The 19,720-nt window shown below is 33.7% G+C and overlaps 1 protein-coding gene and 1 long non-coding RNA gene across 2 annotated transcripts; one reads left to right on the top strand and one right to left on the bottom strand.

The window, feature by feature from the left end:
* Window positions 1-4,703: 4,703 nt before the first annotated feature.
* On the bottom strand, window positions 4,704-9,910 carry LOC113039549 (uncharacterized). Its single transcript, XR_003275042.1, has 4 exons — window positions 9,455-9,910; window positions 6,927-7,108; window positions 6,548-6,637; window positions 4,704-6,363 (listed from the first exon to the last, which is right to left on the bottom strand). It is a non-coding gene; the product is annotated as an uncharacterized LOC113039549 (long non-coding RNA).
* Window positions 9,911-11,173: 1,263 nt separating this feature from the next.
* On the top strand, window positions 11,174-15,630 carry LOC113039548 (uncharacterized). Its single transcript, XM_026197450.1, has 6 exons — window positions 11,174-11,334; window positions 12,317-12,646; window positions 13,065-13,403; window positions 13,654-13,764; window positions 13,889-13,914; window positions 14,465-15,630. The coding sequence occupies exons 1-6, from the start codon at window positions 11,289-11,291 to the stop codon at window positions 14,576-14,578; spliced, it is 966 nt and encodes a 321-aa protein (XP_026053235.1). The 5' UTR covers window positions 11,174-11,288; the 3' UTR covers window positions 14,579-15,630.
* Window positions 15,631-19,720: the final 4,090 nt, after the last annotated feature.

Below are 19,720 nucleotides of genomic sequence, written 5' to 3' on the forward strand. Positions count from 1 at the left end.
ATATATAATATACATAATACAGAAGACTCACAGTGAGACGTCTCTCAAAATAACTGAGGCTGCCAAAGAGACATCAGCATTTTTTATATGATTTTTTATTTAAACCAGCGTACTACTTTTGTTTTTATCTGCGAATCTGTGATTGTATTTGAACTTGAACCAGAGTGTGAGCTTTTCTGTTTGATTTCTTATTGATTATTGAAAATTTAACTCTGCAATAGTGCTGTAAAATTAATGTGTTAATGCATGCAATTATTATTATTTATAGAGATGTCCACAGTGTATTCTATCTTGTAATTATGCCATGAGTTAACTCATGAAGTTACCAAAAAGGAATTTAAAGCTGCTTTAACTGCCAGTGTATGCATGCAACCTTTTTTAAATTTACTCCAAAACTTTGAAATTCTACAAAAAAACTGTGAGCAGAATTGCTAGTTTTACAATCTTCCCTTTTAGCTTTTTTTTTTTTTTTTAAGGAAGCTTTTACCTAGTTATTTTGTAACTGTCTTATTTTTCTGTTTATTAACTTTTGACAGTTTGTTTGTTTGTCTAGTTTGTTATTTTGTCTTTGACTGTATTTTACTGTTATTAATGCACTGTTTGTATAATTTGAGGTCTTGATTATATTCTTGTGAAATCTCTCTCTCTCTCTCTCTCTCTCTCTCTTTATATATATGTATATATATATATATGTGTGTGTGTGTGTGTGTGTGTGTGTGTGTGATGGATGCTATTTAAACACATCTGATTCACTCATATTTACTGGAATTTAACAGTAGGAGGCAGAATTTTGCCTCATATTTGAAGATGAGACCCAGATCTTGCCCTGTGCTTATACCTTTTCAATTTGTGCATAACTTAGTCTTTTCCAATTAAATTCTTTTCATCAAATTTCCTGGACAATGTAAGGTTAGCAAAAAAATGAAGGATATGATACATGTTTTGGCTATGCCCATCCTTATTATTATATTATGTCCATCCCAACTTATTTATTGGCTATCTATCTTTAATTGATATTCCCTAGTAACAAATCATAGATAGAACCTTTCCCTTTGGTGGCACTTTTTGGACTTTTTCCAAATTTAGAGGTTTTGTAATGTATTGTAAATTTAGTTAGTTTAAATTGTAATTATTTATTTATTTGTTTGTTTGTTTGTTTGTTTTATTCTCTTTTCGTTAGGTTGGGGGATAATAATTGTGAACAAAGTTATGTAACTTTTATTATTGCATTATTTATATTCATTGAATAATAGGCTGTGCAATAAATTCAATAAAATACTCTTAATAGCTGGCCCTGTTTTTATCACCATGAAAGCAGAACTTGACAGTGCTCAAATAATTGTAAAAAGCTGGACATTAGGCTCCACCCACTGGCCTCTGAAGTAAGCAGCGGAATTTACTTTCACTTTCCATGGCAATGGAGTCCACATGGGGACTAAACACTTTGTTTCAGCAGAATCTGCATTCATTTCATTTCAGTAGAAAAGAGGTGAAAATGATCTTTGTTTTTCTCACATTGACTGCATTCCTTGTGTCTGGTAAGACATCTGTCTATTTATTACATTCTCAGTTCGTGTACATCGCACTGCAATATTTGATCTCTTCTAGATCAATTACGAGTTTATATCTCACAATGGTTAATATTTCCTCAGAATTGCAATTCTGACTGACTTCATCACAGAAGAAATCAGAGAAGAAATGCCATTTCAGAACAGAAATGTACAGATTTTGATTAAAGATTAAAAAGATAAACTATTTTTTTTTTCAAATGGACAACTGTTGTTCTCAGTTTGATTGTGTAACCAGGATACCAGATATATATATATTTTTTAAATTTGTAAATTATGTTTAAACTGTGTATATGTGTATATGTGAAGTTGATATAAAAAAAAAAAAAAAATTGTCTATAAAAATGAAAATAAGTGTAGCACTTGCACTCATTTTACTATTTGTACTTTATCTATATGAGGCGTTTGCCATGTTAAACAAATCTTTTCATTCACCGCCTCAGTTTTCCTTCACTGAAGTCCCTCATATAACTCTTGTGTGACTTTGGTGTCTTTTCCTGTCTGTTAAAACCGACTATAGGCCAAGCCAAAAGTGAGCTGTTAAAGGGATGGTTCACTTTCAAATAACATTTTGGTATGTTTTAGCTTACCTCAAGGACATCCAAGATGTAGCTGTCTTTGTTTCCGCAGTAGTTCCCATTTTTTATATCAGTTCAAACCGATCTTGTCTGTGACTCATATAATGGAGGTCTATGGTCACCACCTCAAAGAGCATGCACAGAGGAGTTCAAATTAAACAATTCCCCATCGTAACTACACATTGATGACCTAAGACACGAAACAAGTGGTTTGTGTAAGAAAACAAACAGTATTTATATAGTTTTTACCTCCTGTACACACAACTGATCACTCAGATCAGTTGGACGTGGTTGTGTACAAGAGGTAAAAACTATATAAATACTGTTCGTTTCCTATAGAATATCGACTGTATAATATTGAGTTGTAAAAGATCGTCCACAAGACACATGTACAGTACGTTTGTCTTGCGCTGTTTGTTTGCATCCAGACACATGTGTGACATGTTATGAATCACACACACACACACACACACAAAAGATATCACTTTCCTGTTGTGTTTTTGTTTGCCACGTAATTAACTTATTTATTTATTTATTTTTTTTGCTTCAGGTGTTTTTGGTGTTGGATCAGATGATGTGTCAGTGTCAAAGAAGGAGGAAGATTTAGTCACTATACACACCGATGTTAAAAACCAGCAAGAAGAAATTATATGGTATATTAATGACATTCAGATCTCTAACTGGATCTCTGACCATCATGAACACCACAAACACAGACTCTGGAGAATATAAACTAAAGATCATCCATAAAAGCAGCATCAGTGAAAAGATCTTCAGTGTTGCTGTTCATGGTGAGTCATTTATTAAATGTCTAAAAACATATATTAGTTTTCTCTGTATAGCTTAATTCACATACACTATATAAATAACTTCTTAAAGATTCCAAGAACATGAACAGCTAAATTTGTATTTGTAGATTTAACTTAAGAAGTACCATTTATGAGCTGTGTTAGCAGTTAGGTTTTGCTCCGCTAGTTGTGCTCTGGTAACAAAGACACCAAATAATCTGTGATCCGCTTCTTTAAGATGAGTGTTTAATAACAGACTGAAGCTGGACAATCAGACTGGATCTCTGACCATCACAAACCAGAACCACAGACTCAGAAGAGAATATAAACTACAGATCATCATCAGCAGATTCAGCATCATAAAGAGATTCAGTGTCAACTCAACTGTCACTGGTGGGTATAATTTATTCATTCAGTGCATTTTCCTTTCAGCAATTGTAAAATACAATAAAATGTTTTATATAAACCCGAAAGAGCTTTGACTCAATATTAAAATTATATACTGATTAAATAATGTCCACATGCACATCAGAAGACACAGTTTTCAAATTGAATTCTAGTTTAGGTTTTATTGTGGATTTCTGTCAGTATTTTGTCTTTAAGTGTTTATGTGCTGACAAACTGCCTGGGAGCTCCTCAGTGGTGAAACTCCTCCTCCTTCAATCAGTGGTGAACCAGGTGGAACAAATCTTCCAGGTAATCTGAGCGTGCCAGTACCTGGCTCTATTGTCTTTAGACCACAGTCAAAGGAGCATTTAAGGCACCACAAGACCATGAAACCATCTTTTTCATCAAGGTGACTGTGCAAGACCAAGCCTTCCACAATACTTTGAAGGACAGCCGGTAAGCGCTATATTGGCCATGTTTGGCTAGACTGACTTAAGCAGTGCAGTGCTAATGTTGCTCTGGAAAACACAAACTCTTAACTCTTGTTGACTTTGATAGGACTTTTGCAGTGGTATTGGTAAATTCAAATGTTGTTTGTGGGGTATAAAGGAAAAGTAAGAAAAGCCAAATTCATTGTTTGACAAAGAATGTGTTTGAAATGGTTAAAAGTAACTTAAACTTTGTAGAAATCTTAATAAACCAAGTTCTTAATTCAGCTAAAAATGTAAAGTCTAAGATTATTTGGCTAAAGATACTTTGTTAAAGCTATAGTCGGTAGCTTTTGACGCTCTAGCGGTTAATAAACAGAACTGCTTGCGTGTTGCGGAAGGACATTGTAGCCGGAACTACTTCTCTCTGTTTATGTCTATGAAGAATCACAAAGGTAATGGGTTACTCCGCCGCGGTACCCGTGGTGAACGTTTGTATTATGGCTGTTTTAAAACTTGAATTTGAACTTGATTTTAACACAAGTTTGTAAACAACCAAATGTTGACACTGATGTCCGAATTAGAAAATATAAGTCAAAGACTAATACATATTGGATGGACTATCATTCTAATAGTAGTAGTAGTAGTAGTAGTAGTAGTAATAATAATAATAATAATAATAATAATAATAATAATAATAATAATAATAATAATAATAATAGTAATAATTCTAGTTCTAATAACTATCATTCCAGGTTCAAGTCTGTCTCCAGGTGCTGTAGCAGGAATATGTGCCGGTTTTCTGTTGATCATGGCTGCAGTTATTAGTGCTTATTTGATTTATTCTCCCAAGAGTCAAAATGGTGGGAAAGGTGGGTATTACAAACAGCTGATGAAAATGGCATGAAAGGAATCTTTGAAAGAAGTAAACCTGTGTTAATAAATCATTGGTCATACACTGAAAAAAAAGATTTGTTGGATTTACTCAATCGAATTATGGACATTGGTTCCACACATTCAGTTTGAGTTCAAAGTATCCAATGCATTTATGTGGTTTCATTATAATATGGTTGTGTTAATCCTATGCAATTTCAAAAAGTAATGTGTACATAGTCTTTTCAAGTTATACTAACATGATTCAGTAATGCTAGTTTAACATTATTTTTTTATTTCAGATATCTGCTTCAATCATGTTAATTCTGTGCAATTAAATCAAGTTATCTTAACATAATTTTGATAACTTCATTAAAATTAAATTTTAATACATTTCAATGGTTTGTTGTCGCATGTTTCATTTCACGTAACACAAAACTTTTGTAAATCCTTTATTTAACAATTTGAACAATGTGTAATTTAAATGGCATGTCTAAATAACATTGTGCTTTCAAAAGCATAGCATAAATAACTTCTCTGATTATTAAATTTAATAAAAATACATATCAGTTGTAATTAAACTAGTATAAAAACAAACACAGTTCATTTTGTATGCATAACATGTAGATCAACAATATATTTAAACCTTCATAAGTTTTACAAGATTTCTTTTTTTTTTAAACAATATCATAAACATAAGTAACATTATACTGCATGTAACTGTGCGTTTAAAAACTAATACAACATTGTAACACTATTAAACCTTAAAACTGTACCCAAGAACACCAGTACTTGGAACTAGGGCTGCACGATAGACACATCGCAGGATGTGCGATGTAGGCTGTCGTAGTTGATTCGTTATTCATTAACTGTACGGGCCAGCTGCTCTCCAGCAAATATTAATCAATTGACACGATGGTGTTGATGTTTACATCATTTAAAATGAGAATGTAAGTGTGCTCACCCAATTTTTGTTTGTAAGAAAAAAATAGATTAGATTTCATATCGCAATATATATCGCAGAAAAATAAAATATCGCAATGTCATTTTTTCCCAATATCGTGCAGCCCTACCTGGAACTGTTATTTCAAGAAAAACGCTTTCGTTTCAAAGATAATTATATATAGACATTACAAAACAATGTGAAAATACAGTATCTGACCCTTACCTAAACTATAAACAATGTATCTTATTTATGCTAGTTCAACCATGTTTCATAGATTCAGCTCTCTAATCAATCAACTTCTGAACCAGTCCAAAGAAGGGCCAAATTCAGACAAAAAAAAAAGATAAAGAAACCAGAGCAGGCAAAGGGGAACAGTCTAAACAACAAGATCACGGTTTACCCTCTGCGGTGGTCTTGCATGAAGGCTGCTGAAATTTTCCGAGGTTGATTGTTTGTAGTCTCAGTAGTCATTCAAAAATCAGTCCATCTCACTGGTGGAGTTCAGATTTGAAATTGGGCCTTGATAGAGAGTTCACCTGCATCCAAGTCCATGATGAGTTTTTGCTAAATTTCATATGTAAAACGCAACTTTGTGGGGTACTGCAGGTTAAGAGCATAAATTAGACCAAAAACATTGAAGTTGCCAAAATCCACACTGTCAAGGTCCTGAAACACTGCTACACCCTCTAGCACAATGCCTACATCATGGGCTTCATTGTCTGCAGTGTGCTATATCAGGAAGATGCCCATGGTAGTCTTCTCAATTGCACACTGTAAAAGATCTTCTTCCATGTCCTAAAGACAGAAAAAAAGATGAATATGTATTACAATTAATGCTACATGTCTAGTGGATAAAATTATTATTTTTTACATTTATGTTGCAGTGTGCATATTTGATGAAACCATGTTTTTTAGATGTATTAATATTTTGCTTGTTGAACATAGTACAGATTCCATCACTTAAGCTCTAACTACTCACCGCATACTCCTGAATGAGATCTTTAGAGTCCTCATTAAGATAGATAGACAGTCCTCTGATGGCAAGTTCACAAGCTGTATCAATGTCATCCTTAAAAATAAGCCAAAGCAGAAAAAGAAAGGTTAGTTTAAGACATTACTCAAGTCACAATTATACAAAAGAGCACAATGGGTCTCATTCACTAAAAGTTCCTAAAAATGTATGTGTATGGCAAATATGTTGTAGTCTAGAAAAATATAATAAAGATAATAGCTTGATTTTATTATGTGAAATGTAATGCTAATAACATCAATTACAAAAAATAGAGTGTGAATACATGCAAACAAACAAAAAAAATTATAGTGTGCTAACCTGTTATTTTTACTTATTTATTCCTTACCTTTGCAGCAGACAAATCTCTTTAACGTAACCATCTGCACATGTCCAATCAAATAGTCAGCCAAGGGGTATTCATCAGTTAATTCACCGACTTCTACAAGGCTAACTGCCTTTGTTGGGGACTGACTTAGCTCGTAATTTGTCTGAACAGGCTTTGGAATTCCAAATGTACAGCAAATTTCACTGTAAAGAGAGAACAAGCAGAAATTAGTCATAAATAACAACAACAATTAATTATTTTAAGTAACAATTTACTGTACGCTTACAAATTAAAGACAATGCTATTTATAATATTACCCCCTTTTAAGATGTACCTTTTTGGAAAAAAGACTTTTTAATTTTTTCCAAAATGTATGGTAAATACTAGAAAATTAACCAACATTCACTTTAAAAAACAATTTATAGCATACCATAAAATAACCTTTATTGCAGCAGTCATTTATATTAATTATGATATCCATCTCAAAGTGACAACCATGTTAGTTAGCCAACAAAATTTGTATTAATTTAGATGTGAAATCCTAATATTGTAATCTTAAAACCTGCCTGAGAGATTTTTGTGAGTTATGGGCGAGGGCCGGGCTATCGAGTATTCGTTTACTTGATAAAATAGGTCCCTGCACTAAAAACATACTGTATGTTTAACCAGAGGTGGACGAAGTACACAAATCAAGTCCTTGAGTAAAAGTACAGATACGTATAGTAAAATATTACTCCAGTAAAAGTACTCCTTTTTCAATTTTACTCAAGTGAAAGTACAAAAGTACTCAATTTTTTATGTATTTAAGTAAAAAAGTACTGAAAGATAGATAGATTAATAGATAAAGATATATAGATTAATTTAATTTTATATTAGCACTTTTTTTTTTTAATCCTACTGCTCAAAATACCTGGGATTTTTCCCAAAATAACCACTATATGGAGTCAAGATATATTTTTGTTCATATGGACTACGTTGACAAGAGTGATGTTAACTGTGAAGCTTACACTGTGATGTACCTGAGAGAAAACAGAGATGACCATCTGATCTTCACCGAAAGAACAAAGTATTTTAAAGTTTGTTGTTTTACAGAACATCACAGTTATGTATGACATGATAATAAGGCCTGAAGTTAGGAAGAACATTTTAAGGAAAATATAATTATATTTTCATAATTATTTTTTCCTTCTCAAATCTTGTCTGTGGTGTAAAAACAACCCTGGCCAAACGGGTGCTTCTCTTTTACTCTTTGATAATTACTGTAACGTTAGTTACCATGTTCTGAACATCACATCCTTTCTTTTCTCCCCAGATGTAATATATATATATATATATATATATATATATATATATATATATATATACATATATATATATATATATATATATATATGTGGTTGAATAAAAATATTTGGACATTATTTATAAAAATTACCTCAAGTTAGCACCAGCAAGCTTGTTAGCTAGACAGTTAGCATCAGCTAACAATATTTACTTATTTTCGGTACGGTTATGAATAAACATTCATGTCAGTCTACTCGTCTAGTTAATCCAAACAATATAACGTTACTGCTGATAAACAATATAAAAACAGACGTCACATAGGACATGGTAGCATTTTAATAAAACTGTTAATATTACGGCAGCGTGGAATTTGAATTAATGAGTTATTTTATTAATTTGTGTTAATGTTTATTTTTTTATTTTTTTACCTAAAGCACAGAGACGCTGATTGATGTGTCTGAATCGTCTGCACTCGAGCATTTGAGTGGGCTTAAACAGATCACTCTTTACAGCGGATTTAGTTCCCAAACAACTGACAATTTTGACCTAAATATGATTTTCAGTTACAACAATTTTTCTTAAATTTCGACATTAACAACTTACTTTTAGCAACATCAAGATGCACACGCGCTCACAAGATCTCCCGGTTCTTCTGTAGACTCACACTAAACGGTTCATTTGAATCAGTGAGTGGTCGACTCCAGAACAGCTGCAATCGGATCATTCTAATTCGTAAACGAATCGTTTGGTGCGATTCGCGATCCGATTTAAAAGTTTATTTTTAAAGTTACTCAAAATAAAACTACTCCAGTAAAGTACAGATACTTGAAAAATGTACTTAAGTAAATGTAAAGCTACTCCGTTACTGTCCATCACTTTCGTTGGTAAATCAAAGACATGCACTGACAGAGCATCGAGCGAGCGCTTTTGCCCATTGCAGTGATATGACAACGGCTACGAACCCCTCCCCCACACAAATCCTAAAGTCCATGTTATTATTATTCACCTGATGAGAACTTGATTTCCATCTGTAAATTGTTTAATCGGATTGTCGAAGTTTGATAAACTAATGTTACCAGTAATATTCATGGTTTATTAATCTGAACGTTCTCACCCAAAAAAAAATCTGCAACGACACTCGACGAAATATACCATCGACATGATTTAAAAGCGTGTGGGGTTATCTTAAAACATTTTTGTTGCATTTAATCTGACAATTAATGCATTTGTATAATATATCATACAATAGATACTGAAATTCTTACCTTTTAACGAGCTTTGAAAAAAGACAGTCAGTGCCCTCATGTGTCCTTTCCAAACCAACGGTCCTGGTGTGGTCTGGATTTCAAAGCGCATGCGGAGACGCTCTCGCGCGCGTTGCTCCCGCGCAAACGACGTATTTCACAAACCTGAATTAGATTAATTATAGCCTACACAATGGAATTAAGTTGAGAAGAAAATACAAAGTAATTGTGTGACATGGGCCTATTTTAATTAAATAAATCAAACAGCAGAAAAAATCATTTTACATGAACACCATTTGTTTGAAATCTGAAACAATTTGAACATTTTCTTGCAAAGTGATTATATCATGTTTTGATGATTATGTTGAATTTCATTTAGAATTTAAACAATACAATTATGTTTCCATCTTAAACATAAATGTATTAAGTAGATTGTAAGTGTATCGTTTTAGTAAATTCAGTAAAACTGCTTTTCCTTTTTTTCAGTGTATTGATTATTTATTATCTTCTGTGAAACTTGACTTGCTTACAGGACAATGGTTCATCTGCTCATCAAACTGATGCTTTATGTCATGTAGTTAAATTGGAGGAAGGTAAAGGCTATTCTTGATACTAGTGCTCCAGTAGTATATTAAGTGTATATATCTTTTGAAGAAGATCTGATATTAAAGTGATGTATTACTTTTATAGTGGGAACAATGTATGTTCTAAATATTTTGGGAAAAGCTACTGACTTGCTAAATTGCTTTATGGTTTATCAATGGATAACTTAAAAAGTGGTCACTGTCATAATAACCAGAATATGAATTGTAATATTGATGACTGACAAAGCAAACATCAGTTCAAAAATGATTTACATCTGCTTTTCTGAACGGGAGCATTTGTGCATGGATGCGTGGATCCTTTTTTTTTAATGTACAATCTTTTTTTTTTTTCTTTTTTTTTCTGATTTCAAAATCAGGATATGATCTTAATAAAATAATAATACATAAATGAAACATAGGGATATGCATAGATTGAATTATTTACTTTAAAATGATTTCTAGACCTCATTAATATCCCTTATACATCGCATATTAATGGTAATGCTGAGTAAGCAATTTTTACATTACAAGCATGGTTTATTCTGTGGGAATATGATCTATTCCTCTGTTGGTAAAATGATGTTATATTTTCATTTCTGAGGGTGTTTATAGCTGCTTTCGTTCCATTGCTTTGTACATGGTGTGACGAGTCCCTTGTTACTTCCACGAAGACCGGTCAGTGGGTGTGGTTGGAAGGCTCGTCAACGGAAATGTGTACACCTGTTCCTTCCCTATATAGTTTCAGCTCTGTTTGGTGTGGAGTGTGAACTCCCGGTTGTTTGGTTTTGCTTTGGCTATTTTGAGGTTATGATTAGTTTAACTCGGTTCTGTTGGATGCTTGGATCATTCGTTTGTTTGAAGGAATCGTGTTTTGGTTTGTTGATTTCTTATTTTATGTTCTTTATTTATATTAATAAATATCTTTGTTGCAAAATACCAACCTGACTATGTCCTCCTTCCCATTTGTCACGGCTTTGAGCCGGTCGTGACAATGGCTAAAATTAAATGAAGTAATTAAATTATTAATCAATTAATCTCTCTTGCTGAGGAGAACTTCAGCTACTTGACCAAAAGCATGAATTTCAATTAACAGAAAAAAAAGTCCTGTAGATGCAGATTGTTTTCCATAATTATCCAGAAATGAAGAGACGGACAGCTCCACCCACTGACGACTGCAGACAGTTTACTTCCACTTTATGGAAATTGAGTCGACACAGGGACTAAAAACTTTTGTTTTAACAATTTAATGTAATTGTCTTAAAGTGTTGAAAATGATTTTCTTAATTTTACTCACATTGACTGAATTCTTTGTGTCTGGTAAGACATCCGTTTTTGTTTTTTTTTGGTTTCACTCTGAATTTCCTGTAAATCACTGCTTTTCAATCCTGACCTAGAGGAACCTAGCGCTTGCATATTTTGCTTGTAAGCTCATTAGTAGAAACTGTAAACTCTGAATTGTGTGTCATATAAGGGAGACATACATTAGATAACACATTACGTTTTTAAGGTTTGAGAAACATTGCAGTAAACGACAAAAACAAATTGCACCGTGGCGCAGTTTCCGTTATTTTTAATCGAGCACTAGATCTCTTCTTTAAAAAAATGGCAAAAGAGAAAATAATCGTACAATGAAGCACTGAGGCTTTTCTCTATTTCTCCTGCTTCAAGCTTAAAACAGCTATATAGCCTGAACTCAGTTTATCGATCGGTCAAGACGAGCACTTTTCTTTTCTCACAGTCATATGCCAAAACATTTATTTAATTATTGTAAAATATTGACTAGTCATTATATATATTAAATGAAAATTGTATATGAAGTGTCTTAAATATATTTCAGAGTGCATTTCAAACTGCAAAAGTCACATGATTTCAGTAAACTGGGCTTTGTTATGCATAGCTGTTTCAAAATAAAATGTCAACGATTTGCTGAATCCATGAACGACTGTCTGTTTTTTTTTTTTTTACCTGATTTCAGATCAATTTTTATCTCTTATCAATTTTATTTGTAGACACATTTGCATACTAACTAAAAGTAAAAGATTTAGTTAATAGTTTCTTATTAGTCTGATTAACCAATCTCTCCATAAAACAAACTAAACAAGTGAATGAGTGAATGTATGAATTAGTGATTCATCCTTCTGCTGTTTGTTTGCATGTTACATTATAAACCCAGACATCGTTTTCATGATCTGTAGAACAACAACAACAAAACATTTTCACAGCACTTTCATTTTGTGCGTTATCGTCCCACTCTTCCAGGCATCTGTAATACTTAATTAACTGTTCATTTCTTCTCCAGGTGTTGTTGGTGTGGATACAGACAAAGTGACCATGATGAAGGGAGATTCAGTCACTCTACAGACTGGTGTTAAAATAATCCACCCAGAAGATATTAAATGGTATTTCAGTGACACTCGCATCGCTCAGATCAGTGGAGATTTCAGTTTTATCTGTACAGATGTTGAGTGTAATAAAGACACTGAGAGATTCAGAGACAGACTGAAGCTGGATCATCAGACTGGATCTCTGACCATCATGAACATCACAAACACAGACTCTGGAGATTATCAACTGAAGATCATCAACAGCAGCAGAATCAGTGAAAAGATCTTCAGTGTTTCTGTTGTTGGTGAGTCACTTTATGAAACATTATTTAATGATTCAAGCAGAAGCAGTTTGTATGTTTTTATGTCACATTGACATATTTTTTATTTGTTTCTTACTAAACAGAACAGTTTAATTTGATAACTACATTATTTTCATTGATGAGCTTATAGTTTTTTAAGAAGCTGCTGTTGTGTTCTGGTGGACTTAACAGTTTCCAGTCATCTCTGATCACCTTTTATTATAAGCTGTTTAAATGAGGATGTAATGTAATAGAAGTATGTAAAATGTGTTTATAAGCACAACGCATGCACAATTGTTGCGTTTCACTCTGAATGTCAAGACTGAGAATGTGCAATCACTTTGATGTCCACAGTTCTCTTGTGATGTATTAATAGTTCCCAATAAAAGGTCCCTCAAGCATCTGTGGGTTTGTGTTTCAGATGTTCCTGCTGCCGAACAAGATGAAACGAAGAGAAAGTCAGTGAAGGAGGGAGAATCTGTCACTTTATATCCTGGTGTAATGAACAACACAAATGATTTGATGACTTGGTATTTTAATAACACTCTCATCGCCGAAATCACTGAAGATCAGAGTAAGATCTGTACAGATGTTCAGTGTAATGAAGATACTGAGAGATTCAGAGACAGACTGAAGCTGGATCATCAGACTGGATCTTTGACCATCATGAACACCAGAACCACAGACTCTGGAGAATATAAACTGCAGATCAGCAGCAGCAGCATCATTAAATGGAAAACATTTATTGTTTCTGTCTTTGGTAAATAAAATGTAGTCCTTCAGGGTTTTAAAATACAATTAGAAATGTTTAGAAAATATTTGCATTGTTGCCTGTGTGAAAAAAGAGAGCTTTGACTTTGTATTAAAATATGATTAAGAGCATCTCTACCAGCATGTATACATGTGTAAAATAATTTAAAGTAATGATTAAAGTAAAAAGATTATACATCTTTTACTTTACAGAGTTATCTCTCTGTAGTAATAATGACTGTCTGTCTTTATCATTCCAGATGTTGCTCTGTCTTCAGCTGCTGTAGCAGGAATATGTGTTTGTGTTCTGCTGCTTGTTGCTGCAGCCGCTGGTGTGATCTACTACTGCAGACTTCAAACTATAATAAGGGGTCTGTATCACATACAGATAACAAGATATAAATAACTTGAAAACATGTTTTAAAACATGTAAGAAGATGTATTTCTAATGAAGCAAAATATTGTGTTTAACTGAGTTTGTTATTGTTCAAACAGACAGCAGGAGGCAGTGCAGAGTTCAGGTGAGATACTGTCAGCATATTTGAATATTTGAAATAGAACCATCACAATTCTTTAGAAATAGTTTGTGGTGTTCTAAAAGTTATGCTTCAGACACTGTCATTCAAATATTGTATTTGTACAGAAGATCACACTGTGATGCAGTTTAACAGACTGAAGATTAATTGTATTTGAAAGTGAAAGTGAAAGTGATAGTGATAGTGATAGTGATGTGTGGCGAAGTATGGTGTCCCATACTCAAAATGTGTGCTCTGCATTTGTCCCATCCAAGTGCACACACACATTAGTGAGTAGTGAACACACACAAACACACGTTGTGAACACACACCCGGAGCAGTGGGCATCCATGTTTGCTGTGATTGGGGGTTTAGTTCTTGTTCAAGGGCAAGTACCGAGACTCAAACCCATAACCTTTGGGTTACAAGTCCAACATTGTGTTCATTATTTAGGAAAAGAAACCCTGTGTGCAACTAGCAAACATCTGGAAAAAACACCATGTGTTTGTATAACCGAATCATCATCATTTACACCTGAATCTGTGTTTTATTACAGGGAAATCTTTTTCAAAAGACTCATTCCCCAAATCTGTCTGACAAGCTGGACACTACCAACAAGATGTCAACTGACTGGAATAAGACTGAGGCTGCTAATCAGACACCAATGTAACATCATTCAATATTTTGACAAAAACAAGAATCTCTGTAGCACTTCTTGCTCGAACAAGAATGAGTTAATTACATAATATTATTACGAAAAATTAAATAAATTACCTCTGTCTTGAAAGGGGCAATGAAAAAAAAAAACAGTAAGACATATAGAGAAGAGAAATCATTCAAATTCTACTCAACGTCTCATCAAAAACTGAATTATTATAATTCTTTGTTACTAATTTACATTAAAAAAACTTTAATACATATAAACACCATACTTCAATCAAACTGATGCAATTATGCTGATAAACATAGTAACCGACCACAGGAATATATGTGGCCTTTGCTGATTTTAAACACAACAAACAGGCATGTAAACACTAACACTTCACTCTGACCACAGTGTGCATGTGTTACTGACCTACACATGGATGCAGATTCATAAACAGGAAAGAAAGGCCCTGTCACAAATGGTACACTTTATTTGCACTTAAATGCATTACACTGAATATTATTTTGTGCATTAAAAAAAAAAAAATGCTTTCATGAACACTTCATCCAAATGGAAACGTTCTTGGCATTGCTTTAAATCTGCTGGATCCTAAGTGGATCCTAAGAAAATAACTAAGTTCTGCTAAACATTTACTCTTTGCATTTTTGCACCCACAAACTAGACAAGTCAACATTACTGTTACTAAATGTTTGCTAAGAAGTATTTCCTACAAAAGCATGTTGGTGTTTGACTCTGAACAAGCCTATCTGTACCTGACCAAAGACAACAGTTTTTAGGTATTGTTGATGGTTTCCGCTAACACTTTATCAACACTTTGTTTCATTAATTTATCAATAATAAATAACTACAGGATAACGACTATAAAAATGGCTTACTATTTACTAACAAGAAAACTCAAATTAATAGCATTCAGCTGGTCATGATTATTCACAATTAGAAATCAGTAACTACTGTTTTTTTTTTTTTTTGTCTTGTAGTCTTAATGTGTTTGCTTGAACTATGTACAACTGAATCATGAAGAAATCTGAAAATGTGAAAATAAATGTGAAATTTCATGAAGTGACGATTACTTTATAATGCTCCGTATCATCTGGTGTTTCATCTTGATAAGTTTGTATTCTTGAATATTAAGACTTGCCATTACTGCTTTGTTTTTATTTGGAAAGATCATATGCCTTCAGCTTTGACTTGTGGTTTTTCTTGGTTCTCTATTTTTCACTGGTTCCCCAAAACTGTTAAGCAAAACAACTACTTCCAACATTGAAAATAAAACCAGTATATTATAATGATAAAGAGGCAGTGTGTAAAGAGACACAAAGAGTCTTTGATTTTATTGAATAACCTTGGTATATACTCAGACAAGAAGACAACATATCTAAGAGGACATGCATTTTGTTAAACTGACAAAAACAAGAATCTCTGTAGCACTTCTTGCTCGAACAAGAATGAGTGAATTACATAATATTATTACGAAAAATTAAATAAATTAACTCAGTCTTCAAACACTCAAGTCTCCTGCTGCACACAGATTATTTTTACCCATCCAGCAGATGGAGCCAGTTATCTTAAAACTGATAACCAAAGTAGAAAAGCTTAATATCATTCAAAATGGTAAAACTGATTATTCATTCATCTCTAGATGAATTAATGACTGACTGTATTTAGATGTTCCAGATTCAGCTCTGTCTTCACTATATCAATACAAAGAAACACCAATAACAAGTATCAGTTGTTCTGTTACTTCAGACAGAAAACAGTGTTACAGTGTCATTAATGTATTTCGATCAAACTTTTCAGATATGCCAGTCTAGAGTCAGGATGTGATATAAAGGTTCACTGTAGAGAATTATTCTAGTTTTACCTTCATTTTTGTCACAGCATAAAAGCAGAACATCAAAGATGAGATGAGTCAGTTAAACCAAAAGCCAGTTTCACTATCACGATGACTAGTTTTTTATAGAAAATCCTCACATGAGCATTTGAAACCTGCTGCTTGAGTCAGAGAAACATCCAGTTGGCACCAGACTGACAGTGTTGCTCTTTTATGTTGCTTGATGATTCAGAAAAGTAAATGTTCAAAAGCTATCATTGCACTGTAAATACTGTGAAAGAGTCAAGCTTTTAAGAAAAGCCATTTTTATACTTTCAGATGCCCAGGCTTTTCATATTTCTAATAGTTTTAATAATTAAAAAAGGTTCAGTATATAAGCATTCGTTCATAACAGGGAAGTCATGTACAACTATTCCCTTTTGTTGGATTTGACTTTTATTTTGTGCTCATAGTAAATATGTAATTGTAGCCTGAATGGCAACATCTGGCACATTCACAAACTTGACTGCTTATTTTAATTAATATGCACTTTTCAAATAAAAATAAAGCAAATAAATAAATATAATAGGTAGATTTAGCATCTTTTGTCAATGTTTTGTCATGTCAGGGTTATAATACTGTCACTTGTAACATACACTTTGCCATGATATAAATCAATAAGATGTGGACATAGATCATTAAATTCCATTAAAACTAAAGTTTCAGTGTTTAATATGCTTTTCATATAAATGATATTTGATTATAAATAGGTTACATTTTATGGTATGATAATAATAATAAAAAAGTTATTGTATGAGCAGAATATTTTAAATATGTATTTTCTTCTTTAACTTTGCAGCTGCATATAGCTAAACAACATTTTGAAACAACCAAAAGTACTTCATTTTCGTGCTTCATTCGTGTGATGCAGTGAAAGTTATTATATCTGATTCACTCGTTATAAATAGATACTTTGAATGGCAAATTCCTAGTTTGGACACTAGATGACGCTTTAATACATTATGTGGAATGCACACACTTTATGGGGGCTTTTGTGGCATAATGGTTAGAGTCGAATTACATTGTAACCAAAAGGTTTTGAGTCTCAAATGATTGTCATGGGAGAGTGAATGTAGATCGCTCTCTTTCACCCTCAATACCACGATTGAGGTGAAACCCTTGAGCAAGAACCAAACCCCAACTGCTACAAAAGCGCTGCAGCAAAAATGACTGCTCACTGTGTGTGTGTGTGTGTGTGTGTGTGTGTGTGTGTGTGTGTGTGTGTGTGTGTTTACTACTCACTGCTGAGCACTTGAAAGGATGTGTGATATAACTTCCCCTGCAGCTAAGTTTTGGGGCTTCTACTGGCTACACTTACAAATCTTTCTTCTCTAGAGCATCTGACACTGTACTGAATCGGATTACTTATCGCCCCTTTTCAACACTATCACTCAGGACCAAGATATTTTGTGTTCGACTAACCTGCTGCCACAGTGTTGCCAGATTGGATTGACAATTTCCAGCCCAAAAGCCAAAAAAAAAAAAAACACTTCATCAATCAAGTCTGGTTACAACATTTTAAGATCAAGAGACATATAGCGTGATTGATTTTCATCTGAAATGGTGAAAATAACCCAAATTCACTGGGGAGACTCAAGTTTGGAAAGTCGCCTAATGACCTTTTGGATGTATTTAATTAGTTACTATTATAATTAGTTGATCTTTATAATCTATAATAACATTAAAAATAATTCAAGTTTCTTCTAAACCATATGTTTGTTTGTTTGTTTGTTTTGTTTTTTTTGGGGGGGGGGGGTGTATTAAGACAAGAACTGTGTAATTCTGGCCAAATATATCGCACTCTTGGTACAGCACCAAAGTTCCTTGATTATTACGTCGGAATGAAAGTATAGTTCATTGTCATATTGGCCTAGAAAATCACAACTTTTCAGTTTCTGTTGGTCTTAGTACACGATGTAACTACAGAAGAGTCAGGTTTTCAATAGGAAAAATACCAAAACTCTTTTTGAGCGAGATGCTCACGGTCTAATCAGATTAAATTTTATGATCTAATGATCTATGCTAAGCTAAGCTAAAAGTGCTAACGCCAGATGTGGAGATTGGCTGAATGGATTTGAAAATGGTAAAAATCAACTGTTTAACTCTTGAAAAAATTTGCCTATTTAAAAAATAAATAAATAAAATAAAAATAGCTTTGTTCCTTTATTTTTTTTGTTTTTTGTTTTTTTGTTCATGAAACAGGAAGTAGTTGTAGCTCAGGCATACAATGTCTGATATGCCCCAAACTTTAAGTTTTATAAGACTCCTGACCTGAACACATGCACATAACCATATTCTGTTAAAGTCATAGCGCCACCTGCTGGCAACAGGAAGTGATTTGGTTTTCACTGACTTCGACATGCAATGTCAAATCTGCCCTAAATTTCTTGTTTGATAAGAATGCTGGCATGAAGAAATCTAAAGGCCAATTTCCAGTTATAATCCTAGTACCACTTTATGCTGAGTTCACAGTGCATGTTTTTTGCTTCCGGCTTTGCTACCGTTCCGACGTTCTAGCTTACTGCTCTGCGCTTTGCTTCTTATTTCTGTACTTTTCTCAGATTTTTCTAAGATTTTTACTTCAGCAGATCAGCACAGTGCTCAAACAACAGATTTTTGGCACAAACGCTGAAACTAAAAACACTGGGACTGGAATAATACTACAAAAAGAAGACTTCGTCTCCCACTGCAAACAGCTTACATTCCGGAGACGGGAAAACAACTGCCTACCAAACAGAAGAGAGAGAAAATGCCTCCTGTTGGATTTACTTGTTGCATGAACTGCTGCAAACTTCTACAAAGGATTGTGATTCTTGAAACAAAGTTACTTGCTGGACTTCCAAAACAGACGGAACACTTAGCAGACCGTCGTCATGGACCCTCTCAGCATACAGCCGGTGAGTCCCATGAATCTTCTGAATCTCAACAGTTTATACCAAGTGTAGAGGAACAAGCTGAAACTGATCGCCACACTAATCAATGGCACAAACAGGGAGCGAGACCCAAAGGATCACAAGATATCAGATTGTCACGAGTTTCTCGTATTGCTGCCATTGCTTCCTCTACCCCAGATTCGACTATGACAAGGCTTGTAAATACTGGTATTCTACCACCCCCTATACATCTGGAGAACAGATTTCAAGCATTAATAAATGTGGGTGAGGAATCCCCAAATGTATTTAAATATGGATCTGATCAGCCAGCAGCAAACACCGCTACAAACAGGCGCTCAAGGACGAGCAGACAGCGGCTTTCAGCTCAGAGCGCAGCCGAGC

Source organism: Carassius auratus, chromosome 22 (genome assembly GCF_003368295.1).
Source record: "Carassius auratus strain Wakin chromosome 22, ASM336829v1, whole genome shotgun sequence".
In the NCBI taxonomy this organism is placed as follows: domain Eukaryota; kingdom Metazoa; phylum Chordata; class Actinopteri; order Cypriniformes; family Cyprinidae; genus Carassius; species Carassius auratus.